We start from the raw sequence: 21,405 nt of genomic DNA, 5'->3' as shown, positions 1-21,405 counted from the left end.
CGAACACATTCATAAAAAAATCGATGGCGGCGCATCGTCCTGCCTCTCCACGGCTGGAGCCCTTTTGCGAGTCACAACAGAGGAGTGAATTCCTGTAGGTGGAGTGTGGATGCTGCCTAAATGTGTTATTCTGACCCTCGGTGTGTGTGTGTGTGTGTGTGTGTGTGGTATTTTGCTTCAGGAATGTCATTGTAGGATTGACTTAAAGCATGCTTTATTATCCAGAGCTTTAAACACACTCGAGCGAGCGAGGTGGACAAAGCACAAGGTCTCGGCCTCACACGCGGTCATTTAGAGCTCAGTAAAACACACAACGCTGACGGATTAAAGAGAACGACGGCCGTTTTTAACTTAAAACAGTGGTGAAGAAGTACCAGCCTTCTAACTGTAGACTGTCGTGTTACTTATTTAAATACGCAATTGGTTTAATGATCTTAAACAGTAGAAAAAATTTAAATAAATACAGATAACGATGATTTGCAAATCCTTTCACTACCTGGATTTGGGCAGTTTATCCCACTCTTCATAGCAAGATGCTCTCCACAGATATTTAATTTGGTCTGCACCAGATCACCAGTTCTTCTGGCTCTATGCTTTGTGTCATTGGCACGTCAAACGTTGAACTGTCCTTCATGCATCCCACAATCACCAGTCTCCTAGTTCCTGCTGCTGAAAGCACCCCAGAAGAACATGCTGCCTCCACCATGTTTCAAATAAGAGACGCTAATGGCCTGGTGAGTCCAAACTCCAAGCAGGCTGTAGTTTTTCTGACCTTCATCTTGCCACGCTGTCATAAAGGCCCGAGTGCTGTAGAGATGGTTGCCTGTCCGACAGGTTCTGCACCAAATGGTGACCTCCAAGACCAATTTGGCCCAATTTGGCCAGCCATCCAACTCTAAAAACATTCAAGGTTCTACCAAGCTTCTAGGGCCGCTCAGGTGGCGCAGCGGTAAAAACACACGCTGGAACCAGATCTCGAATACATAGCATCGAATCTCAGCTCTGCCTACCGTCTAAGGCTGAGCGGCCACATGAACAACGATTGGCCTGTTGTTCAGATATGGGCGGGACTAAGCCGTATGGGGTCTCTCTCTCATGACTGGTGCAATTACGACCTATGCTGGCTGATTGATGGCGCCTGCACAGAGGTGAGAAAAGAGTGCTCTCAGGGTGTGTCTCTCCGTACACAGTGCTAAGCTGCACTGCACTCGTCAAAGTGTAGGTGAAAAAATGCATACGGCATGCTGCCCACGTGTCGGAGGGGGCATGGGTTAGCTTCATTCTCCTCAATCAGAGCGGGGATCAGCATTGGTGGAGAGGAAGCATGACGCAATCGGGCAATTGGACATGTTAAAATGGAGAGAAAGGGAGAAAATGCATTTAAAAAAAGAAAATATAAATACTGTATGTACCAAGCTTCTATTTCAAAATGATTGAGGTCACTGTGGTCCTAGGACACTCAAAGCCTTCAATATGGGGGTAGTTGTAGCCTAGCAGTTAAGGTACTGGACTAGTACGCAGAAGGTGTTGGTTCAAGCCCCACCACTTAAACCTTAATTGCTTAGACTGTATACTGTAGGTTGCTTTGGATAAAAGCTTCTGCTAAATGCTGAAAATGTAGATATTGTTTTATATCCTCGTCCTGATCAATCCTTCACCACACATTGATTAGAGATGCACAGACGGTTCCTTGGACTTTATGTCTTCATTTTTTTCCTTAGATTGCAGGAGTTCTTCGGATCGACTTCGGTTTAGTTCTACACAACAAGCAGGAGGAACCTGAACACAATTTGGAGTGCCAAAGCAAGACGTCTGAATACTTCTGTAAATAACAGATTTCAGGTTTTTACTTTCATTCATTTTTAAATAATAAAACCCTCCAAAACATGTTTTCACTTTGTCGTTGTGGGAGATTAATTAACACAATAAAATAAAATCTATAGCACAATAAAGTCTGCAAAAAGTCAAGGGGTCTGAATACTTACTCAGTCCGCACATACAGTGAGGACCAAAAAGTCTGAGACCACTAGATCTTTCATTTAATGCAACGTTTACAAATCACTTAATCAGCACTACAGTTTAAGTGAAATTTTAATCCTTGGCTCTGTTGGTTTTTGTCCTGGTCCTCTTTTGCAATGACAAGATTTAAGTCTCTTTATGGTTAAGAGTAACCAGCACTTTCTTTATATCAGACTCTGCTCCTGTTTGTGAACAGTAGGGAGTAGGGAGACCTCCCTGAAGAAGGAATTTAATCCCGGACCCCCACAAGTGATCCAGCAGCAGCATCAAGTGGTCACAGATTGTCAAGACATCCTGCTTTACCACACTTTCCAGTCCTATTTCGGCCGTCCCAACTTTTTTTGAAATGTTTTTAAGGTAAGATTAACATTTTTTGCTGTTTGCATTTTGCATTTTTTAAATTCAGTATATAAAAGATCATAAACAAACAACTGCTTTCTGTCTATATTTGTATTTTACCTGCTGTCCCAAGTCTAAAATTAATCATAATAATAATACAAATAATAATAATAATAATATAATAATAATAATAATAATAATACAAATAATAATAATATAATGAACAACCACAGTAGCAAAGCTAATAATGATAATAACAATATTGCAAATAATATATAATAATTATAATAATAATGATTAGAAAAATAATACTAACAAAAAACAACAACAATAATAATACAAATAATAATAATATAATAATAACAATATTAGCACTAATAATGATAATAAAAATAATAATGATAACAAATATAAGAAGAAAAAAAAAATAGTAATAATAATAACAATCTGTATCTTCTGTATCTCCGCACGGTGATAAATTACACTAGCCACTCCCACCTGGATCCAGGGTTCGAATCCCCAGCGGTGCTATTGGCCAGTCAGGCCTCTACATACAGACATAATTAGTTATATCTGAGAGGGGAGGGTGGCCAAGGCCTCATGACAGATTAGTATCCTCTCCTGGGTATGTTACTGTATTGCAATCCCAGTGATACCAGGGAAATCAGACACACTGTGACCCTGACCAGGAAAAAGAAACATGAGTGTAATGATTCTGTTTGTGCGCTATCTACATTTATGACATTTTAGCTGACAGGTATCAAACAAATCATCGTGTTTAATGATTGTATGATTTTACCTCTGGCAGGAACAGATACCGGATTTGCAAAGGAAAACCGTATTAACATGAAGAGAACATGCCAAAATCTGCACAAACAGGTTTGAACCCAAGTCCAAAGGATCCTGGAGCTGTGCGCCACCTTTACTATCCACTATGCCACTCGTATTTTTCTATAGGTTAAGTTGTTGGCTTAGTTATAGATGCTGCTTTATGTTATGTTGCAATGTTGTATGTTGGTGTGTTTATTATATATGATATAAAACTGTGGGCACTGGCTAGCCCACTACCACTGGGATTCAGGGTTTGAATTCCCAGCAGTGCTATCAGCTAGTCGGGTACCTACGTACAGACATGATTGGCTATGATTCGGAGGGTATGGCCCAGGCATAGTATGTGTGTGTGTGTGTGTGTGTGTGTGTGTTCTGACCTTGGCTTCCAAAAACCTTGAAGAACATTTTCATTTTAGCAAATTATTTTATTCAAAGTGCCTCAGAATTGTGACTAAACAAATGCAAGCATTTGATGGTTAAGGGCTTCACTTAGGGGCTCAACGGTGGCAACCTGGCAGTGATGGGGCTTCAGCTATCAGACTTTATTATTCCAGTACCTTAACCACTAAGCTACCATGGTGGACAAAGGTAGAAAACCAAAGAACCTAAAATTTAAAACAGAACCTCAGCCACGATGATGTGACCTGTAATTCCACTTATGAATATGTTCTTATAATAAAAACCTAATTCATTTTGGGGTCGTTATTTTGGTAGTAAAAGAAGAACATGTAAATGTTATTTTGGCTCTGTTTCTTCATCTCTCAAATAAAGTGGCCTGTAAATATAAGATTTTATATAAAATATTATATATATTTACATAATTACAGTGGATTCAGAAATTATTCAGACCCTTTGACTTTTATTGTGTTTTGAATTAGATTTTGAATGGGTATAATTGCCATTTACTGTGGATTGTTGATGATTTTCACCCACAGTGATGAAAGAAAATGTGTTTTAGGGTTTTGGAAAACAACACAAATGGGGTCTCCCCATGAAAAGAAAAAAAAAAGAGGAAGAAAACGGAGCATGTGATGCCATGCAATGGTATGCCAGTCTCGTGTTTGATCCCCATGACTAGTCTTATTCCATATATTAAGTTTTCCAACCACAAACACTTTTTGACTGCCAACCACATACAGAAAATGTCATGGCTGAGTTGCATCACAGTTCTGTTCAACAACTAAATAACACTATCATTGACATAATCAGTGTTTTGTTTACGACAGTAGGCAGAGTTGCATCACTGCCTAATGTGTCTTTAACTACTTATAGTGTTCTTTGAAACACCAACACCTACACCAACAACTCAGGTTGAACAGGTTTTCAGATAAATATAACCCACCTTGGCTTTCATTTTCTCTTTATTTTTCAGCTCTTCTTGACCAAGAACTGGCAGCTGTTCCACATGAAGGTACACTTTTTATTTCTGTAGTACATGTGCAGTCCTGGGATTTCAGTAACTTGTGTAACTGTTCTTTTCTTTGACTAAAGACTGGAAGACTTACAAGTTTGTTGTGGGTTTTCTAAAGGAACATTAAATATGATTTATCTGTGTATCAAGTTTTACAATGTACCTGAACCTTGCAGCATGACTTCCTAATTCCTTGTTTGCAATTATAATCATTTATAACCCCTGGCTTCTCTGTGACCATATTTATAGGACTAGTTTGCCTGCAAAGTTATGTATTCCAGGAAAAACAGTTGCCAACGGGTGTAATAAATCAGCCATATAAAGGAAATGATATGCTTCCAACCTTGGCAGCAACAGTTTAGGGACAGAACTTTCCTGTTCCAGCAAGACTGAGCCCGGGTGCACAAATCAAGCTCTATAAAGACATGAACAAACAAGTTTGATTTAAATAAACTCAAGTGGTCTGCACAAAGCCTTAGCCTGACCTTAGCCTTAGTGGACAGCTTTGAAATGAACTGGGACATCAATTGAGGCAAATGTCCTTTGACTTAATGGGTACAAATTCCCACAGACTTAATCCTTAAAGTCTTGTGAGAAGCATTCTCAGAAGCGTGGCCATCCATTGTTATAGCGAAAAGATTACACAGAGGTCACTTTATTTTAACACCATTTGTATTTCAACTGGAGTGTACAACAAGCTCACAATCAGGTGTCCAAATACTTTTGGCCATATAGTGTACATGTGATGTGATGGTATAGTATACATTTTGTGGTTCTTTACAAAAGTATGTAAACATATGACTTCAACTGTAGTTAAATTAATGTACAATAAAGCAGGTAAACGTGTTTTATAAGCAATACAATTCATTTCTGGTTGTTAGCTCAATGCTAGCGTCATATTATGATTTATTTATCATATCATAGCATCCGGACTAACACAACCAGACTGTGTAACAGTTTTATCCCTCAAGCAATCAGACTCCTCAACTCAGTACTATAACAATTTCCTCCGGAAATTTTCTGCTGCCACACACTGATCTGTATTGACTGTTACTTGCATTTTTGACTATGTTACTTGTATTTTTGCACACCTCCTGGAAATGCACAATAATTTCTGCACCTTACTTGTATTTTGCACCATATTTACTTTTTAGGCACCTTATCTGCATTGCCAATTTTACGCTGCTAATGTACAACATGTCACTACCTCAGGAACCATTGTATCATCTATTCACCATCATGTACTAACACTTGTCTTTAGTCCTGTGTTCTAATTACTTGTTTAGATTAGGGATAATTAGGAATATCTTTTGTAGTTATTTATTATAGGATTTTTTGTATTATTGTTGTATTTGCACTGTTTTGTCTTGCACTTTTTGTACCGTGTTACACCGTGATCCTAGAGGAACGCTGTTTCGTTTCAATATGTACTTGTATGTAGCTGAAATGACAATAAAACCTCTCTGACTCTGACTCTGATATTGATGCAATCGCTTCAGACTAAGTGCGCATATTACGTACTTTACGGTAGACTGGCCGTGTGACGCTGTTTGACACCTTGCCGTACTGTATATAATAGCGGTGCAGCAGCTTTTTTGAGGCGGATCGCTTGAACTCACACGCGGTGCGGACCTGCTGGTTCACACCTTTCCTCCATTTCGGCTCCCAGGTGTTTTATAAATCAAACATAAACACACTTAACTACAGGTTATGGCGTATCTATCGTCTTCTGCCACTTCTACAAGTGTAAGTAAATACAAGAAATGTATTTTATTGAGATATTTTTGATGTATTAGTGATAGGACATTGTAATGACTTTTGCAGTTGTTCTATTATTGTTCATTTGTTGTAGGAAGGGGTTTGGATGTATTTGCAAATAACAGCAGGTGACTTCTCTGTGCCCATATAAATACAGCTACTTGTTAAGTTGTTAGGAAATGGAACAGTGGTCTCTGTCCAGACCTGACCAGATGCTTTAAAAAAACACTAAAACAGATCTGGCAAGAGGTGCTGAAACAACAGTGACAGCTTAAGAGCATCATCTAACATGAGACTCCAAGGCTTCTAACTGAAAGTGGATCACAATTACTTTTCTACATTGGTAAATTAATCATCTTAAACTAAACGTAAGTGTAAAGTCTATGGAACAGTGGTCTCTTCACCAAGATCCGGAAGAACACCCAGAACTGTTATGTAATGTGGAGGGTAAAAATTGTTCCCAGGGTCAGATAGTACTGAGGAACTGTGTAATATTACACATTACATATCACATATCTTTATTCTATTTATTTAGCTACATAGTTAGGTACAGTAAGACTTGCCTACCTACTTACCGACCGACCTACCTACCTACCTACCTACCTATCTATTGGGAATTCGAGAACCACATAAGACCAGGTCTGCCATAAATTAGTAGCTACTGGAGCAACTGTAAAGTCAACGGTTGTTTTGTTTTTAGCAGCTTTAGATAATAGCAGACCTGATTTAGGTGGATTTTGGATAATATGTGACCATCTGACCATCAGAATAAGAGACAAATTGGGTTTTCTTGACCCTGAATTAGGGTTGGGCGGGGGGGCAAACTGTACAGTGTACACACTTGAGTGTAATTACAATACTTCAATGTTTTATTATAAAAAGATTTAACAATCTGAACGTCAAACATTGCTTATCTTATCTGATCTATAATAAATACGCATAAGTATAAATGCACGTGTATCAATTACACTTTAACACAAACATTAACACATAACATTTTGGCATTGTAATCTCTCTCTGCCCACACAAAACAGAATAATAGCAGCTACACACTTCAATATATTTCAAAAGTTAACTGCTTACTTTATAGTTACAGATATTTCTTACAAGTGTATGAACGTGTACGATTAGTTCTGCCTGTAATCCAGAATTAAGTTCTATACCGTAACAAAAAATATGAATGTAAATGTTCATGTTGCGATGACGGTGATGTAAAATAATGTTAAAATAATTCAAAGTCCAAACATTTGAGTGGTTTAACGAGAACGCTACTTTAAATATCACACAAGCTCAGTGCAAAACACGAGCACAGAAACGGTACAAATCCGATCTCTTCCCTACACACTCGCTCCCTACGCCCTATAGTGCACTTAACATTCTTAAAGGGCCAGACTATATATTTTATAATTCACATTACACGACAGGTGAGACGTTCTTTTTTCTTAATATAGCGCTTTTATTTAGGAAAAAATAGTTCTCACATAGGCAGAAAAATCTATGGCAGACAAGAGTCAGAACAGCGGATTGGGCGTAACGTTATTATTACTGTTTGCTCCTTTTTCTCAACACTTGTGCTCGATTTACACTGAAGATATATTTAGTAAATAAGTACATGTCCGCGCACGCACGCGCTCGTGTTCATTTCCGGTTGAACTGATAAAAAATGTTGATTTTGAAAAATTAAAAGACGAGCCGTTTTTCAGTTTCTGCTTGTTAGCTCACAGCTAACGCTAGCCAGTGTGGCTCTTCACTCGTCTCTCTGGGTTATCACCAGTAAGCACCCCACAGCCAATCAGCGAGCTCCAACCGCCTACCCCTCCCACCCCTCCCTCACTGTGGATGCGCGCATGTCCTAAAGTCTCAGTTTTCAAGGTAAACCTGAAGCAGAAATTCGGCGCTGCACATTTAAAAAATACCGTCACCATTTTTGAATACCGCGGTATACGGTAATATCGTCATACCGCCCAACCCTACCCTGAATAGGCTCCAACTGTTGCCTGTCCTTGGGGACAGTGGTAGCCTGGACAGTGGTAGCCTAGTGGGTAGAGCTTTGGACTATCAATTGGAAGATTGTCGGTTCAAATCCAGACTCTGCTATGCAGCCATGGTTGGGTCCTTGAGCAAAGCCCTTAGCTCTGTCTGCTCCAGGGGTTCTGACCCCGGCTTCCAAATAAGCTGGGATATGTGGGAGAAGAATTTCATTGTACGGTACACGTGTAGATCTAGGTGGACAAACTATTCCTTATTAGTTTAATGACATTTAATGACATTTTTGGAACTTTTTACCTCCAAACAAATACATTTTAAGGTTGCTATGTGTGTATTTATGGTCCAGACTTAAGAGCAAACTTGTAGTATGAATGTAGTCTGTATTTTTATTTCGATTTCTGTCCTGACAAAAGTACACCTCAAGCACAGGTATGTTGTACAGACTTATTTACGTTTCGGTGTCTGCGTAGCCTACACAGTATTTAAACTTCAATCTTATCGTTCCAAAGTCACCTGTCTGACCTCCTGAGGTGTTTGCGCACTTCCAGTTGTACACACACAACGGTTCGAGAACTGCTGAGCTGGAGTGTTTAGTTCTGCCGAAGAACCGATCAGACAAGTATAAGCGGTATACCAGTGGCCCTCAGGCACATCAACATGATTAAATGTACTTTCGACGGAAGACTTCAGGTTTCCGTTGGCTGAACTGGGTTGAGCCAACGATTAATGTTTGTTACTCACATAAAATACATTTGAAGTTCCTTTTCAAGTTCTTGTTCTGAACAGCGACCAGCCTCTGCCCTGTTCCTGCAGAAGGTTGCCAAGCTCTGCAAGACCAAACATGTCAAGATTTTTACTGACTGCTGGAAAATTTAGGTGGTATCAGGCATGGCAAGCATAACAGAGTGTCCTGTCCCCGTGTGCCTAAATGGGTGAAGGAGGAAATCTGGAAATCTACTTTGCAGTCTGCATTCGAGAACGTCTTATAGGATTAATGTCCATGGAAGGTGCACCAATCCATCCTGGTGTTCATTAAACTAGAAGTGCGAGTGCAAAATCTAAGCCTAGTGGTTAAGGTACTGGACTTGTATTCGAAAGTTTGCTGGTTCAAGCCCTACCACTGCCAGGTTGCCACTTTTGGGCCCTTGAGCAAGGCCCTTAACCCTCAATTAATTAGACAATATACTGTCACAGTACTGTAAGTCCCTTTGGATAAAAGCGTCCGCTAAATGCGCTCACTCACTTTCTTAACCGCTTATCCAATCATGGTCGCGGAGGGGGGCAATGGGGGCAAGGCACACAGTAACACCCTGGACGGGGCGCCAGTCCATCGCAAAGCAGACACACACACACACACACATTCACACGCTCATTCACCTATAGGGCAATTCAGTGTCTCTAGTTAACCTGACTGCATGTTTTTGGACTGTGGGAAAAAACCGGAGACACGGGGAGAACATGCAAACTCCGCACAGAAAGGACCCGGACCACCCCGCCTGGGGAACAAACCCAGGACCTTCTTGCTGTGAGGGCCCAACTGCTGCTAAATGTATTATTATGCACCGTCCACTGTACCTAACCAGTATTCTGTAGATTCACCAAGCAATATATATTCCAAAGCTCAGGGGTCCAAGTTGTGCTCTATACACCTAGTTATGAATCCTTGCTCATTAATCTTTTAACATATTTTTGTACTTTTTTGTAGGTACAAAGTCAAAATTGGAGTTATTCACTGGACCTTTTCTCTTTTTTTTCCCAGAAGGAACTGTCACCACGCTGGAACCTCACTGTCAAAGTTCTCCGAGCAAAGTTTCTCAAAGCGTACGACTACTGTAAGTACCACACAAGTTAGGTGATAGGTCTTCTAGTAGTGCCGTTATGTTATTAGGTCTAATGCGCTACCCCGGCACCGCTGAGGTCTGAGTTTGTACCTTAGCTGTGAAATCGACTGGCCGGGTGCCTACACAGACCTGATTGACTGATTGTGTCAGTCGGGAGTCGGGTCTGCTGGTCTAAGGGGCCTGTACAGAGACGGGGAATAATGGAGAGCAGTGCGTGACTCTCCATATGTGATATTGCTCTCTGTTTGAACCCGTCCCTTGCAGGGGAAAAGAAGCGGTTGGCTACTATACACTGAGTGGACTGTGATACGCATGGCCCTCCTCTGTCAGGATTTGGAGTGGTGTAGGAAAGATACAACTTAGTAACTGGATACAATTTAATTGGGAGAAAAAGGGGGAACCTCTGTAGGTGGCTGGAATTGGCTTCCATAGAACACCATTCAAAGTGATTAGTCTTACATATGTCTGTTTTCTCTCTCGCTCTTATTTTAATCCCTATTAAACCTTTCCACAGTTAATCAGAATGACCTGTACGTGACCTTGCGGCTGCCCACGGCCTCAGCTCGAACCTTGAGCACCAGGTGCATTTCTAACTGCAACACACCGGAGTGGAACGAGGCCTTCCACTTCAGAGTGCAGAGCCAGGTCAAGGTGAGTCAGAGATGAACATCATTGCCTTTGCTTTAGGCCTTTGCTCCTGCTTCTCTGTGCCCATGTGATCAGCGACAAACTTGGTCCCAATAGCCTCTAAGCTCATGGTGACCGGTCTTAAAGCTTGGTTGACCATGGACGGCGTGACCGATTCTAATTCATGATTCTAGGTGGACCTGTTTTTCTTTTCTAGAACATTCTGGAGCTGACGGTGTACGACCAAGACGTACTGAGCGATGACCTCTGCACCAGCTTCCTGTTCGACATCAGCAACCTCACACTCGGTCAGAAGGATACCAAGGTCTTCGTCGCTGATGAGCAGGTCAGTAGCTTCGGGAGTCCTCGCAAACGGACGCTGGGATAAAGCTCGTAAATAAACTGCCGAAATGTCAACTTGTGTTTTTCTGGATCTTTTTCAGACGAAAGACGAGCTGTGGGTGGAATTTGAGCTTACAGAGAGGTAACAGACACTTGACCCTCTCTTCTCACCTAGTCATATCCAACTCCCGTACTGTAACCTCCCCCTGCTGCAGCTTCTTACCCCGACCGAGCTTAGCTGCAGACCAACATGCGCCCTTTCTGACACCTGTGCAGTCGAGACCGCTTCTTTTTACCCACCAGAGACGGCGTATCACAGTACGGAGGGAATTGAACCCAGGCCCTTCTTGCCTGTCTGTCACACCAAACACCAGCATGTCTTTACTCGTGGTGTGGCGGCTCCATCCTCAGCACCCTTCTCCTGATATAACTGGCCAGTTGTAGCCTAGTGGTTAAGATACTGGACTAGTAATCAAAGGTTGCTGGTTCAAGCCCACCACTGCCAGGCTGCCACTGTTAGACTCAATTGCTTAGATAATATAATGTCACAGTACTGTAAGTCGCTTGGATAAAAGTGTCTGCTAAACGCAGTGAATGTAAATGTAAACTCTCATCCCTGTTCTGCACATGCTCAGATCATCTCATAAGAGGAAAAAGCACCTGATCCAAGTGTTTTTATCTACTTTAAATTAGAAGTACCCTACTGATTCATTTAATTTGTTACCTATTGTGTTACAGTACTGAGCCACCTGAAGGCTACTTCTCAAATGGAGTTCTAGTGGTAAGCTTCCATCTTACGCACTCCTGAATGCAGAGACCTCAAAAACATTGACTGTAGCGAATTTAATAGTTTAATTTTTTAGCATTTTGGATTGCAGCGCTAGGCTACTCAGTGGTTTTGTTTATGTATAAAGATTTTCCGCCTCTGTTGCGAGAGTTCAAACCTCAGCCTGGTTAGGCGCTCGACAGACGCAATCGGCCATGTGTGAAGGTTTCTCCTTGATGATGCTGCGATAGCGACCTCTATTGTTCGGTAGAAGCACCAGCGTGCATTTCGATGCAGACGTAGATCGCAGACTCTGCAGAATAGTTAGCGATTGTAGGATGGATTTGAAAAAAGGACTAGATTTGGAAATAAAGGGCTGGACTAGGAATCAGAAGGTTGCCAGTTTATGCCTTACCACCAGCAGGGCAGGGCACTCTGTGGGTAGTCTGTTGAGTGCCCAGCCAGTCTGGGGGCACCGCCGAGACCCCAGGTTGAGGTTGTGGACTAGTGTGTTATTAGACCTCTGCACCACACAGTTTTTTAAATCCAGGCAGGATTTTGTACATTTTGAGTTCATCTGGTACATTTCTGTGCTTGCAGGCCGCCCCTCTGTCCACTCTAGAGGTGAAAATAAACAAGCTGCCCAGCACTGGTGAGAAACTACATAGTTTGTGTGTTGTTCGAATAAAAATAAACGTTTATAAAGCATGTTTACCGTGTGGCGTTTGCGTCCGTGTGTCCTCCAGTGCAGCAGGGCCTGATGCTGAAGTTGGCCGGTGCGTACAAGGAGGATCAAGTGATCTCGGCATCCAAGAAATCCAGTCTCATGCAGTCGGTCCGCTACTACGTCAACAAATACCTGGAGACAGAAATTAAAGTCGTAAAGGTAGAACTCTGGGTTGCTTGTATCTCATCATGATGATTTACGCTGGCACAGTGGCACAGCTGGTACTGTCATGGTATTTCTGCCAGGGTGACAATAAATCCGCAGTGACCCATGAAAAGAACAGACTTTTTCTTCATTCATTTATTTTCTTTATTCATTTATCCTGGTCAGGGTAGTGGTGGGTGAAATTCACTGTGGCGTGGACCCTAGGCTCATGCTGCTTACACATCATTTGTTTGTTTGAATCAGGAGGAAGAGGAGGACACTGATGAAGCTTCGTTATGTCTGGCGTCGGCTCCTGTGAGCCCCTTCACATCCACACAAGAACTCTCTGTTCCCGTGGAGGCGGTGAGAGGACTAATATTTAAATAAAATATATATATATGTTTTTTATTTTATAAATAATTTAGTTTAATATATATCGATCAACCATAACATTAAAACCACCTCCTTGTTTCTACAATCACTGTCTGTTTTATCAGCTCCACTTACCATATAGAAGCACTTGGTAGTTCTACAATTACTGACTGTAGTCCATCTGTTTCTCTGCATGCTTTGTTAGCTCCCTTTTACCCTGTTCTTCACTAGTCAGGACCCCCACAGGACCCCCACAGAGCAGGTATTATTTAGGTGGTGGATGATTCTCAGCACTGCAGTGACACTGACATGGTGGTGGTGTGTTAGTGTGTGTTGTGCTGGTATGAGTGGATCAGACACAGCAGCGCTGCTGGAGTTTTTAAACACCTCACTGTCACTGCTGGACTGAGAATAGTCCACCAACCAAAAACATCCAGCCAACAGCGCCCCATGGGCAGCGTCCTGTGACCACTGATGAAGGTCTAGAAGATGACCGACTCAAACAGCAGCAATAGATGAGCAATCGTCTCTGACTTTACATCTACAAGGTGGACCAACTAGGTAGGAGTGTCTAATAGAGTGGACAGTGAGTGGACACGGTGTTTAAACACTCCAGCTGCACTGCTGTGTCTGATTCACTCGTACCAGCACAACACACACTAACACACCACCACCATGTCAGTGTCACTGCAGTGCTGAGAATGATCCACCACCTAAATAATACCTGCTCTGTGGGGGTCCTGTGGGGGTCCTGACCATTGAAGAACAGCATGAAAGCGGGCTAACAAAGCATGCAGAGAAACAGATGGACTACAGTCAGTAATTGTAGAACTACAAAGTGCTTCTATATGGTAAGTGGAGCTGATAAAATGGACAGTGAGTGTAGAAACAAGGAGGTGGTTTTAATGTTATGGCTGATCGGTGTGTATGTAATTATATAATAATAATAAAGGGGGGAATGTATTTTTTACAGCTCTGTACTGGCTTCGTGCTTCTGTGTTTGATGGGAATATTTAGGGAGCTTAAGGGGGTACCTAAGGGGGTTCATGTCTCAGGGGTACGATACTAAAATCTTGTGCTCTATTCCACAGGAGATGGTGAGTTTACAGTTGAACATGGTAGACAGGTATTTTTAGCATTTTATTTCAACATTCTTAAAATGATTATTATTGAGTTATTATCTTATTGAGAAAATTCAAATCTTTTTACGACCGCTCACGGCGGAGCAGCCCCGACGAGGATCTGAAGGTGCGTCTGGATTTCGACATACCTGCGGCGGAGAAGGCCTTTCTGGAGAAGAGACGGGAGGTGGCGGCCCTCGCCCTGCAGAAAGCACTGAAGCTCAAAGCTCCTGTGAATCCAAACAAGGTAACACGCACGGTCAAAAGACAGAAGTTGTACAGCTGGGCACTGATGTTGGTCAAGAAAGCTTCAACTGATGTTCCAGTTCATTCCAGAGCTGTTAAGTGGTATTGAGGTCAGGACACTGGTCACTGTGCACAAGGGCACAGTCATGCTGGAACAGAAGAGGGACTTCCTTAAACTGTTGCATATCATTTTTATCATTTATATAATTTATTACACCTGTTAGCAGTTGTTGTGGCTGAAACACAAACATTAGAAGGGGTGTCCCAATACTTTTGTCCATCAAGTTTATTGGCTTAAAGGCTTTCAAAATTCAAAGGCCTCCAGCGGCCGACAGGCTGCAGGTCGAGGAACACTGACGTGCCTCGATGTCTTCAGATACTTGACGTACCTCAGGCTCACCCGCCGCTCTGTGTTAACGGTGTGTAGGCGCCTGTGGTGGCGGTGGTGTTTTCTGGAGGGGGTTCCAGAGCCATGACGTCCATGTACGGCTCTCTGAAAGGACTGCAGAAGCTCGGCCTGCTCGACGCCGTAACCTACATCACCGCCGTGTCTGGCTCCACCTGGTGAGTGCTGAACACATTACAGATTAAAGGTTTACATAAAATCGTTAGGGCTGCGGTTCTCAACCTTTTTTTCTCTGTGGGAGGAAACCGGAGCTCCCGGAGGAAACCCACGCAGACACGGGGAGAACATGCAAACTCCACACAGAAAGGACCCATACTATATGACATCACAAGAAATCTCCCATGTGTCAATACTCATCTTATTTAAATGCAACACCCCCCCTTAGGCTCACTGAGGCCCCCTAGACCTAAAAAAGCCACCTAAAACTCTGCACCGCACCCTCTTCCCTTTCATCTTTTCAAGGGCTATGTCTCAGCTCTACAGCGACCCCTCTTGGTCGAAGGCGGACCTGGACAAGTCGATCGCGCCTGTACAGAAGGAACTCTCCAAGAGCGTCAGCAGTCTGTTCACGCCCACGCAGCTGAAGTATTACTACGCCGAGATGCGGCAGAAACAGAGTGACGGGTACTCGGTCTCGCCCATCGACATGTGGGGGCTCACCATCGAGCACCTCGTCTTCGGCAAGGTCAGTCATGTGACTCGGAAAGCACAAAACAAAAAGTAATTGCCCCCTTCTTGATTCTGATAGTTTCTGATATTCTATATTTGTCCGCCTGAATGATTTCATTTCATTAAATCATGAGACACTGTTTAATATTTATTAGGTATAATACCTGCTCAGTTTACCTAAATTGATGATTTACATTTAAGAGATTTACAAATAAGAGACTCATTTTATTATTTCTATATATTCAGAAGCACACAGCTACACTGTCTGACCAGCAGAGGGCAGTCTCAGAGGGTCAGAACCCGCTCCCTATCTACATCGCTGTGAACCTGAAGGAGGATAGCGGCGGCTCCATGGTGCCTGGTAAATACAGCACATAAATCCTGGGACTTGTTCTCATAAAGAATGATGTAAAGATGTAAAAAACACAGCCTGGGCCGACAAGCTTGTTTTAGGCTTTTCTTCCCATTTGCTCCCAATTTAGTCGTTTTCGATTCCCCTCCCTGTTAAAATCATGCCACCAGTAACCCCTCCCCTCCCCCCTCACCACGCTGGCTGAGAAGGGCCAAGAATGTCACCTGGTCTGTCTATCTATCTGCCTGTTTATCTATCTGTCTGTCTGTCTATCTACTTATGTGTTTGTCTGTCTGCCTATTTATCTATGTGTCTATCTCATTATCTATATAACTATGTGTTTGTCTGTCTGGATAGATAGATGGACAGACAGACAGACAGACAGACAGACAGACAGACAGATAGATAGATAGACAGATATGAGAGGCTGCTCATGACGACTTTTTCTAGAATTTTCTCCACTATATACACTACACTGTACATTATAGTATAGTGTTCCTGTACAAACTTTAAAAGGACAGCTTGACTTGAAGATTGAAATTGTGCTTTCTGTAAGATGTACTTTGTGTAAGTAGCTAAACTTGACTAGCAACATTCAGTCATTCATTCATTCTCTGTTTTACCACAGTTTTATCCTGGTCAGGGTTGCGGTGGGTCCGAGGTTTATTTATATATATATATATATATATATACTGTATATGTGTGTGTGTGTGTGTGTGTGTGTGTTTTCTTTAATGATTACAGAGTGGTGTGAGTTCACCCCGTTCGAGGTGGGATTTTCCAAATACGGGGCCTACGTTCCTTCAGAAAACTTTGGAAGCGAATTCTACCTGGGTCACCTGGTGAAGAAGCTACCAGAGACTCGAATCTCCTACCTGTTAGGTCAGTGCTGGGACATTTTCACTGATCCTAACGTTTCTGGAAATAGAATTTGTACTTAATACCTGTCTAACAAAGTGTGTGTCTGAGTGCAGGAATGTGGAGCAGTATTTTCTCTACAAACCTGTCACAACTTTGGAGTTTGGCCACCGGATTGAGTCCTTCCTGGACCCCCTGGTTAGCGGAGCGGACCAACAGCATCGGTAAGTATATCATGGCCCAGTCATACTGAGTGCAATATGTTGATAAATTTAGATTGGCCAGAGACGGGTACCATGTTATTGTCTCCGTATTACAGTGTGGTCGAGGATCCAGCACGTCTCTGTGTACTGGGAGGGAAGCAGTTATACCGTCTGGCCTTCCCTCCCTCAGACACAGCCAGTCTTGCAGTCATGCAGTTAATCCATGCAGTTGATAAGAAATGACCAAGTTTTTTCCTCTGTTGTGTAGAAACAGATAACAAGCGCTCGACGCTGGACACCATGCGGGTCAGTAACGAAGCCTCGACTCTGAACAAGTTTCTGACCGGCCGTCCCTTCATCAGCCACGTGTTCAACTTCCTGCGGGGATTCTTTCTGCACAACTTGTACAGCGAAAACAACGAGTTCAACACCTCAAAAGGTCAGAACTTGGCTGTGAAGTGTTTATTTACACTGTCGCAGGTTTACTCTGATTAATTGTGCCTGTACAGAGGTGCGTGACTCTCCATGCGCAAGACTTAACTCACATGCGAATAAGAAGGGATCGCCCTGCGATGGACTGGCGCCTCATTTAGGGTGTTCCTGCCTTGCATCCAGTATTTTCCGGCGAAACCAGACCAGAATAAAGTGGTTAATGGGAATAAAATGAGAATTTCAAGAATGACCAAGATGCTGTATGTGTGTGTGTGTGTGTGTGTGTGTGTGTGTGTGTGGGTGTGGTTTTGTGGTTAATGTAATACACATAAACTATTTCCACACCATTAAGTGCCATTAAGGTAATTGATGGTGTAATGTGTGGTAAAACGTGACGTGTGTGTTTGATGTTTTGTTGCAGACACACACCCAGATGCTTTTCCGAACAAGCTGACCCCAATGGACCCCAACCTCGGTTTGGTGGACGCCGGCTTTGCCATTAATTCCGGCTTCCCGCCGGTGCTACGAGCGCGCAGACGGGCCGACGTGATCCTGTCCTTCGACTACTCCTGGACGGACGACCGGCTCAAGGTGAGAACTAACAGCACAGAGATCAAGAGCCACGTTCAGTGATTTCATACGATTTGATGCACGCTAGCACACCAGAGCTGACATCTCAAACCTCGTAAGTTTGCATCTCAGCTCTGCTACCGAGAGGTCGGGTGCCTATACGAACAATGACTGGCTCGTCTGTCAGGGTTGGATGCCGGAGGGGGATTTTTGATCGATGGCACCTGCATCAGAGACGGCGGATAATAGAGATCGATGCGTGACTCTCCATGCGCAAGACTGATCCACATTTGAACTCATCTCGTGCCAGAGATGTTCACAAGTCACAAAATAGGAGTCCAAGTTAAGTCACAAGTCTTTAAACTAGAGTTCGAGTCAAGTCATGAGTCAATATAATAAACACAAAACATATATTGGAAATGTAGCGTAGAAATAAACGAATAATCTGTAAGTTCAGATAAAAAACAACAACAGATTAGCGAGTGTATTTAGCCGTTTTACTTCGTGCCTTTACTTGCCTCCTCATCGTGTAAATGAATGTAATTTCTGTAACAAGAAGGTTCCAGTTAAAAGCTTCAACTGATACGTTTTGTTTTCATTGCAAAAAAAAAGCGCTCGATAAATCACGGCACAGCGGTCAAAATCCCAAACAGCAAAGAAATCATAACCGCTGCTTACCTTAGCTTCTGTTCTTCCAGATGCTAATAAATTTATAAGCGTGTGTCCCATTAGGAATAGAATCCGTTATTTTGTAAATGTGCTTATAATTAAAAACCTCCAAACTAAAACAGGAAGTGGTTAGAAAGCCGATCGAGCGTTTCATTACCGCGTCATCTGTGTGACGCAAACTGAATAAATGCAAATAACAGCATTTCTTACTAACAATTACAATCAGAAGGTCTGATTGGTTCAGAAAGCGCTCTTACAACCATTAGCACCAATTCTGTAGGAGCGTTCCATTCACCCCGGTTGTTCCTGTGAAGTGCACTACGTAGGGTATTCCCTATTTAACTAATGTTAACACATGCTGACGCCAGGGAGTCATTTTTTTGCAAGTCATGAGTCAAGTCGCTGTGTGTGCGATTACGTCCCCATCGCTGTCTCGTGCAGGTGAAAAGATGCAGGGCGTGTGTTAGTCACGGCTCTCCTCAGTCAGAGTGGAGGTCAACATCAGTAGAGAGGAAGCGTAATGCAGTCCGGTAATTGGATACGACTAGATTGGGAGGAAAATTTGAATGTACTCAATTTGGCGACGGTAGCATGTTGATTGATTTGGTTACTAACTTCTGTACCTCTGTGCGTACGTGACAGACCCTGAAGCAGACCCAGCAGTACTGCGCCGAGCACCAGATTCCGTTCCCGAAAACGGACCTCAGCAAACTCAAGTCGGAGCCGGTGAGGGAGGTGTACGTGTTCGAGGACCAGGACAATCCGGAGGCTCCCATCGTGATTCACCTTCCACTGATTAACGTCACCTATAAAGAGTTCAAAGCACCAGGTAAATGCGTCACACTCACAATTACTGCTGATGACTTCTCTGTGCCCGTATTAGTAGGATGGGTTTGACTGGGATGAAATGGCAAACTTAATGGGAACAAATCTGGTCTGTTAAACGTGGTGAGACCTTGGGTGCACGGGTGGCACAGCGGTCTGCTGAGATTTCCAGCTTTTCAGCTGTACTATTAACCTGGTCGGGCATCAGATAGGAACAATAGGCCGTGCCTGAGGGAGGGAGGTCAGTGGGGTTCTTTAGTGCTGCTGCATTTGCGGCCTGGTGGAGGTGCCTGCACGAAAGACAGCTGATTCACAGACAGCGGTGCATGCTCCTCTCTACGCAATACGGCTCTCTGGCGGGTGAAAAGAAGTGGTCTGCAACTGCGTGCATGTCAGATTTACATTTACATTTTCGGCATTTAGCAGACGCTTTTATCCAAAGCGAGTTACAGTACTAGGACAGTATACAGTCTGAGCAATTAAGGGTTAAGGGCCTTGTTTAAGGGCCCAACCTTAGTACCTCAGGCTACAACTGCTCCCCTCAGTCAGAACTGCAGTGGAATACACTAACCGTGTTCGCGTTGGTTTGCCCCGCAGGCGTGAAGAGAAAAGGCGAGAAGGAGCTGAAGGAAGGGAACGTCGACGTGACCTCCAATTGCTCACCGTACATCACCAGCAACATCACGTTCTCCCCCAAAGACTTCCAGAGCCTGGTGGACCTCAACGCCTATAACGTCATGAACAACAAGAACGTCCTCGTCAACACGCTGGAGAAAGTTCTGAGCAGAAAAGCCACCGGCTAGAGGCGCTCACATCTTCACTCCATGAACCAACCAGAATAATTTATTGCACATCTGTAAAACTGTGTCACTGTGCTACATTAAGAACACATTGTTCAGTCAGATCAGCCTTTATGTTTTACTTTATATGTTTAAAGTATTATATTAATAAAGTAGTTCATTTAAAAATGTGTTACAAGTTTGATTATTTTATATCGAGACATATTTTTCTCAGTGTGCTCACGTCAAATGAACAATGACTCTCAGGATTGTGTTATCCAAGTCATCCGTCTTTACTGATCATCAATAAACAATAAAGAAACTAAATAAATGATGGAGTTTTTAAACACCTCACTGTCACTGCTGGACTGAGAATCGTCCACCAACCAAAAATATCCAGCCAACATCTCCCCGTGGGCAGCGTCCTGTTTCCACTGATGAAGGTCTAGAAGATGACCGACTCAAACAGCAGCAATAGATGAGTGATTGTCTCTGACTTTACATCTACAAGTTGGACCAACTAGGTAAAAGTGTCTAATAGAGTGGACAGTGAGTGGACACGTTAATTAAAAACTCCAGCAGCGCTGCTGTGTCTGATCCACTCATACCAGCACAACACACACTAACACACCACCACCATGTCAGTGTCACTGCAGTGCTGAGAATCATCCAGCACCTAAATAATGCAACTGCTCTGTGGTGGTGCTGTGGGGGTCCTGACCATTGAAGAACAGCATGAAAGCAGGTTAAAAAGTATGAAGAGAAACAGATGGACTACAGTCAGTAATTGTAGAACTACAAAGTGCTTCTATATGGTAAGTGGAGTTGATCAGTGTGTATATTAGTGTGTATAGTTTTTGTCAATTAAAAAATGCTAAATAAAATCAATGTTTGGAGCACAGAAGAGTTGAGGCTGTTACTGTGTCAATGAAATGTGGCACAATGTCATATTTATTCTCATGGTTTTGGAATTTAAGCTCATTGCCAGATGTCCACATACTTTTGGTCTATAGTCTAGATGCCCCTTAAAAAGTGTAGTTGGGTTTTACCAGTAAATCTGACCAAATATAATCCTAACCTGACCAGGTTTTGATTTCAGGCTGTTCCTA

General features: G+C 42.8%; 1 protein-coding gene across 1 annotated transcript; it reads left to right on the top strand.

The window, feature by feature from the left end:
• Positions 1–6,265: 6,265 nt before the first annotated feature.
• pla2g4f.1 (phospholipase A2, group IVF, tandem duplicate 1) lies at positions 6,266–20,469 on the top strand. Its single transcript, XM_063007320.1, has 20 exons — positions 6,266–6,346; positions 10,107–10,179; positions 10,703–10,839; positions 11,033–11,161; positions 11,259–11,299; positions 11,896–11,938; positions 12,524–12,575; positions 12,670–12,809; positions 13,059–13,157; positions 14,258–14,292; positions 14,396–14,534; positions 14,961–15,097; positions 15,402–15,624; positions 15,855–15,969; positions 16,705–16,842; positions 16,935–17,042; positions 17,290–17,460; positions 17,875–18,044; positions 19,335–19,521; positions 20,115–20,469. Exons 1-20 carry the CDS (start codon positions 6,311–6,313, stop codon positions 20,318–20,320), a joined length of 2,379 nt encoding a protein of 792 aa, XP_062863390.1. The 5' UTR covers positions 6,266–6,310; the 3' UTR covers positions 20,321–20,469.
• The last annotated feature ends 936 nt before the right edge of the window (positions 20,470–21,405 follow it).

The sequence above is a fragment of the Trichomycterus rosablanca genome, chromosome 13 (assembly GCF_030014385.1).
Source record: "Trichomycterus rosablanca isolate fTriRos1 chromosome 13, fTriRos1.hap1, whole genome shotgun sequence".
In the NCBI taxonomy this organism is placed as follows: Eukaryota; Metazoa; Chordata; class Actinopteri; order Siluriformes; family Trichomycteridae; genus Trichomycterus; species Trichomycterus rosablanca.
The sequence above is the reverse complement of the archived record's forward strand: the minus strand, read 5'-3'. Positions and strand labels throughout refer to the sequence as shown.

Coding starts and splice junctions, on each gene's coding strand:
- pla2g4f.1 (XM_063007320.1), top strand. CDS start 6,311: ATGGCGTATCTATCGTCTTCTGCCACTTCTACAAGT. Junction 13,158..14,257: donor TCTCTGTTCCCGTGGAGGCG/GTGAGAGGACTA, acceptor TCTATTCCACAG/GAGATGGTGAGTTTACAGTT. Junction 16,843..16,934: donor TCGAATCTCCTACCTGTTAG/GTCAGTGCTGGG, acceptor GTCTGAGTGCAG/GAATGTGGAGCAGTATTTTC.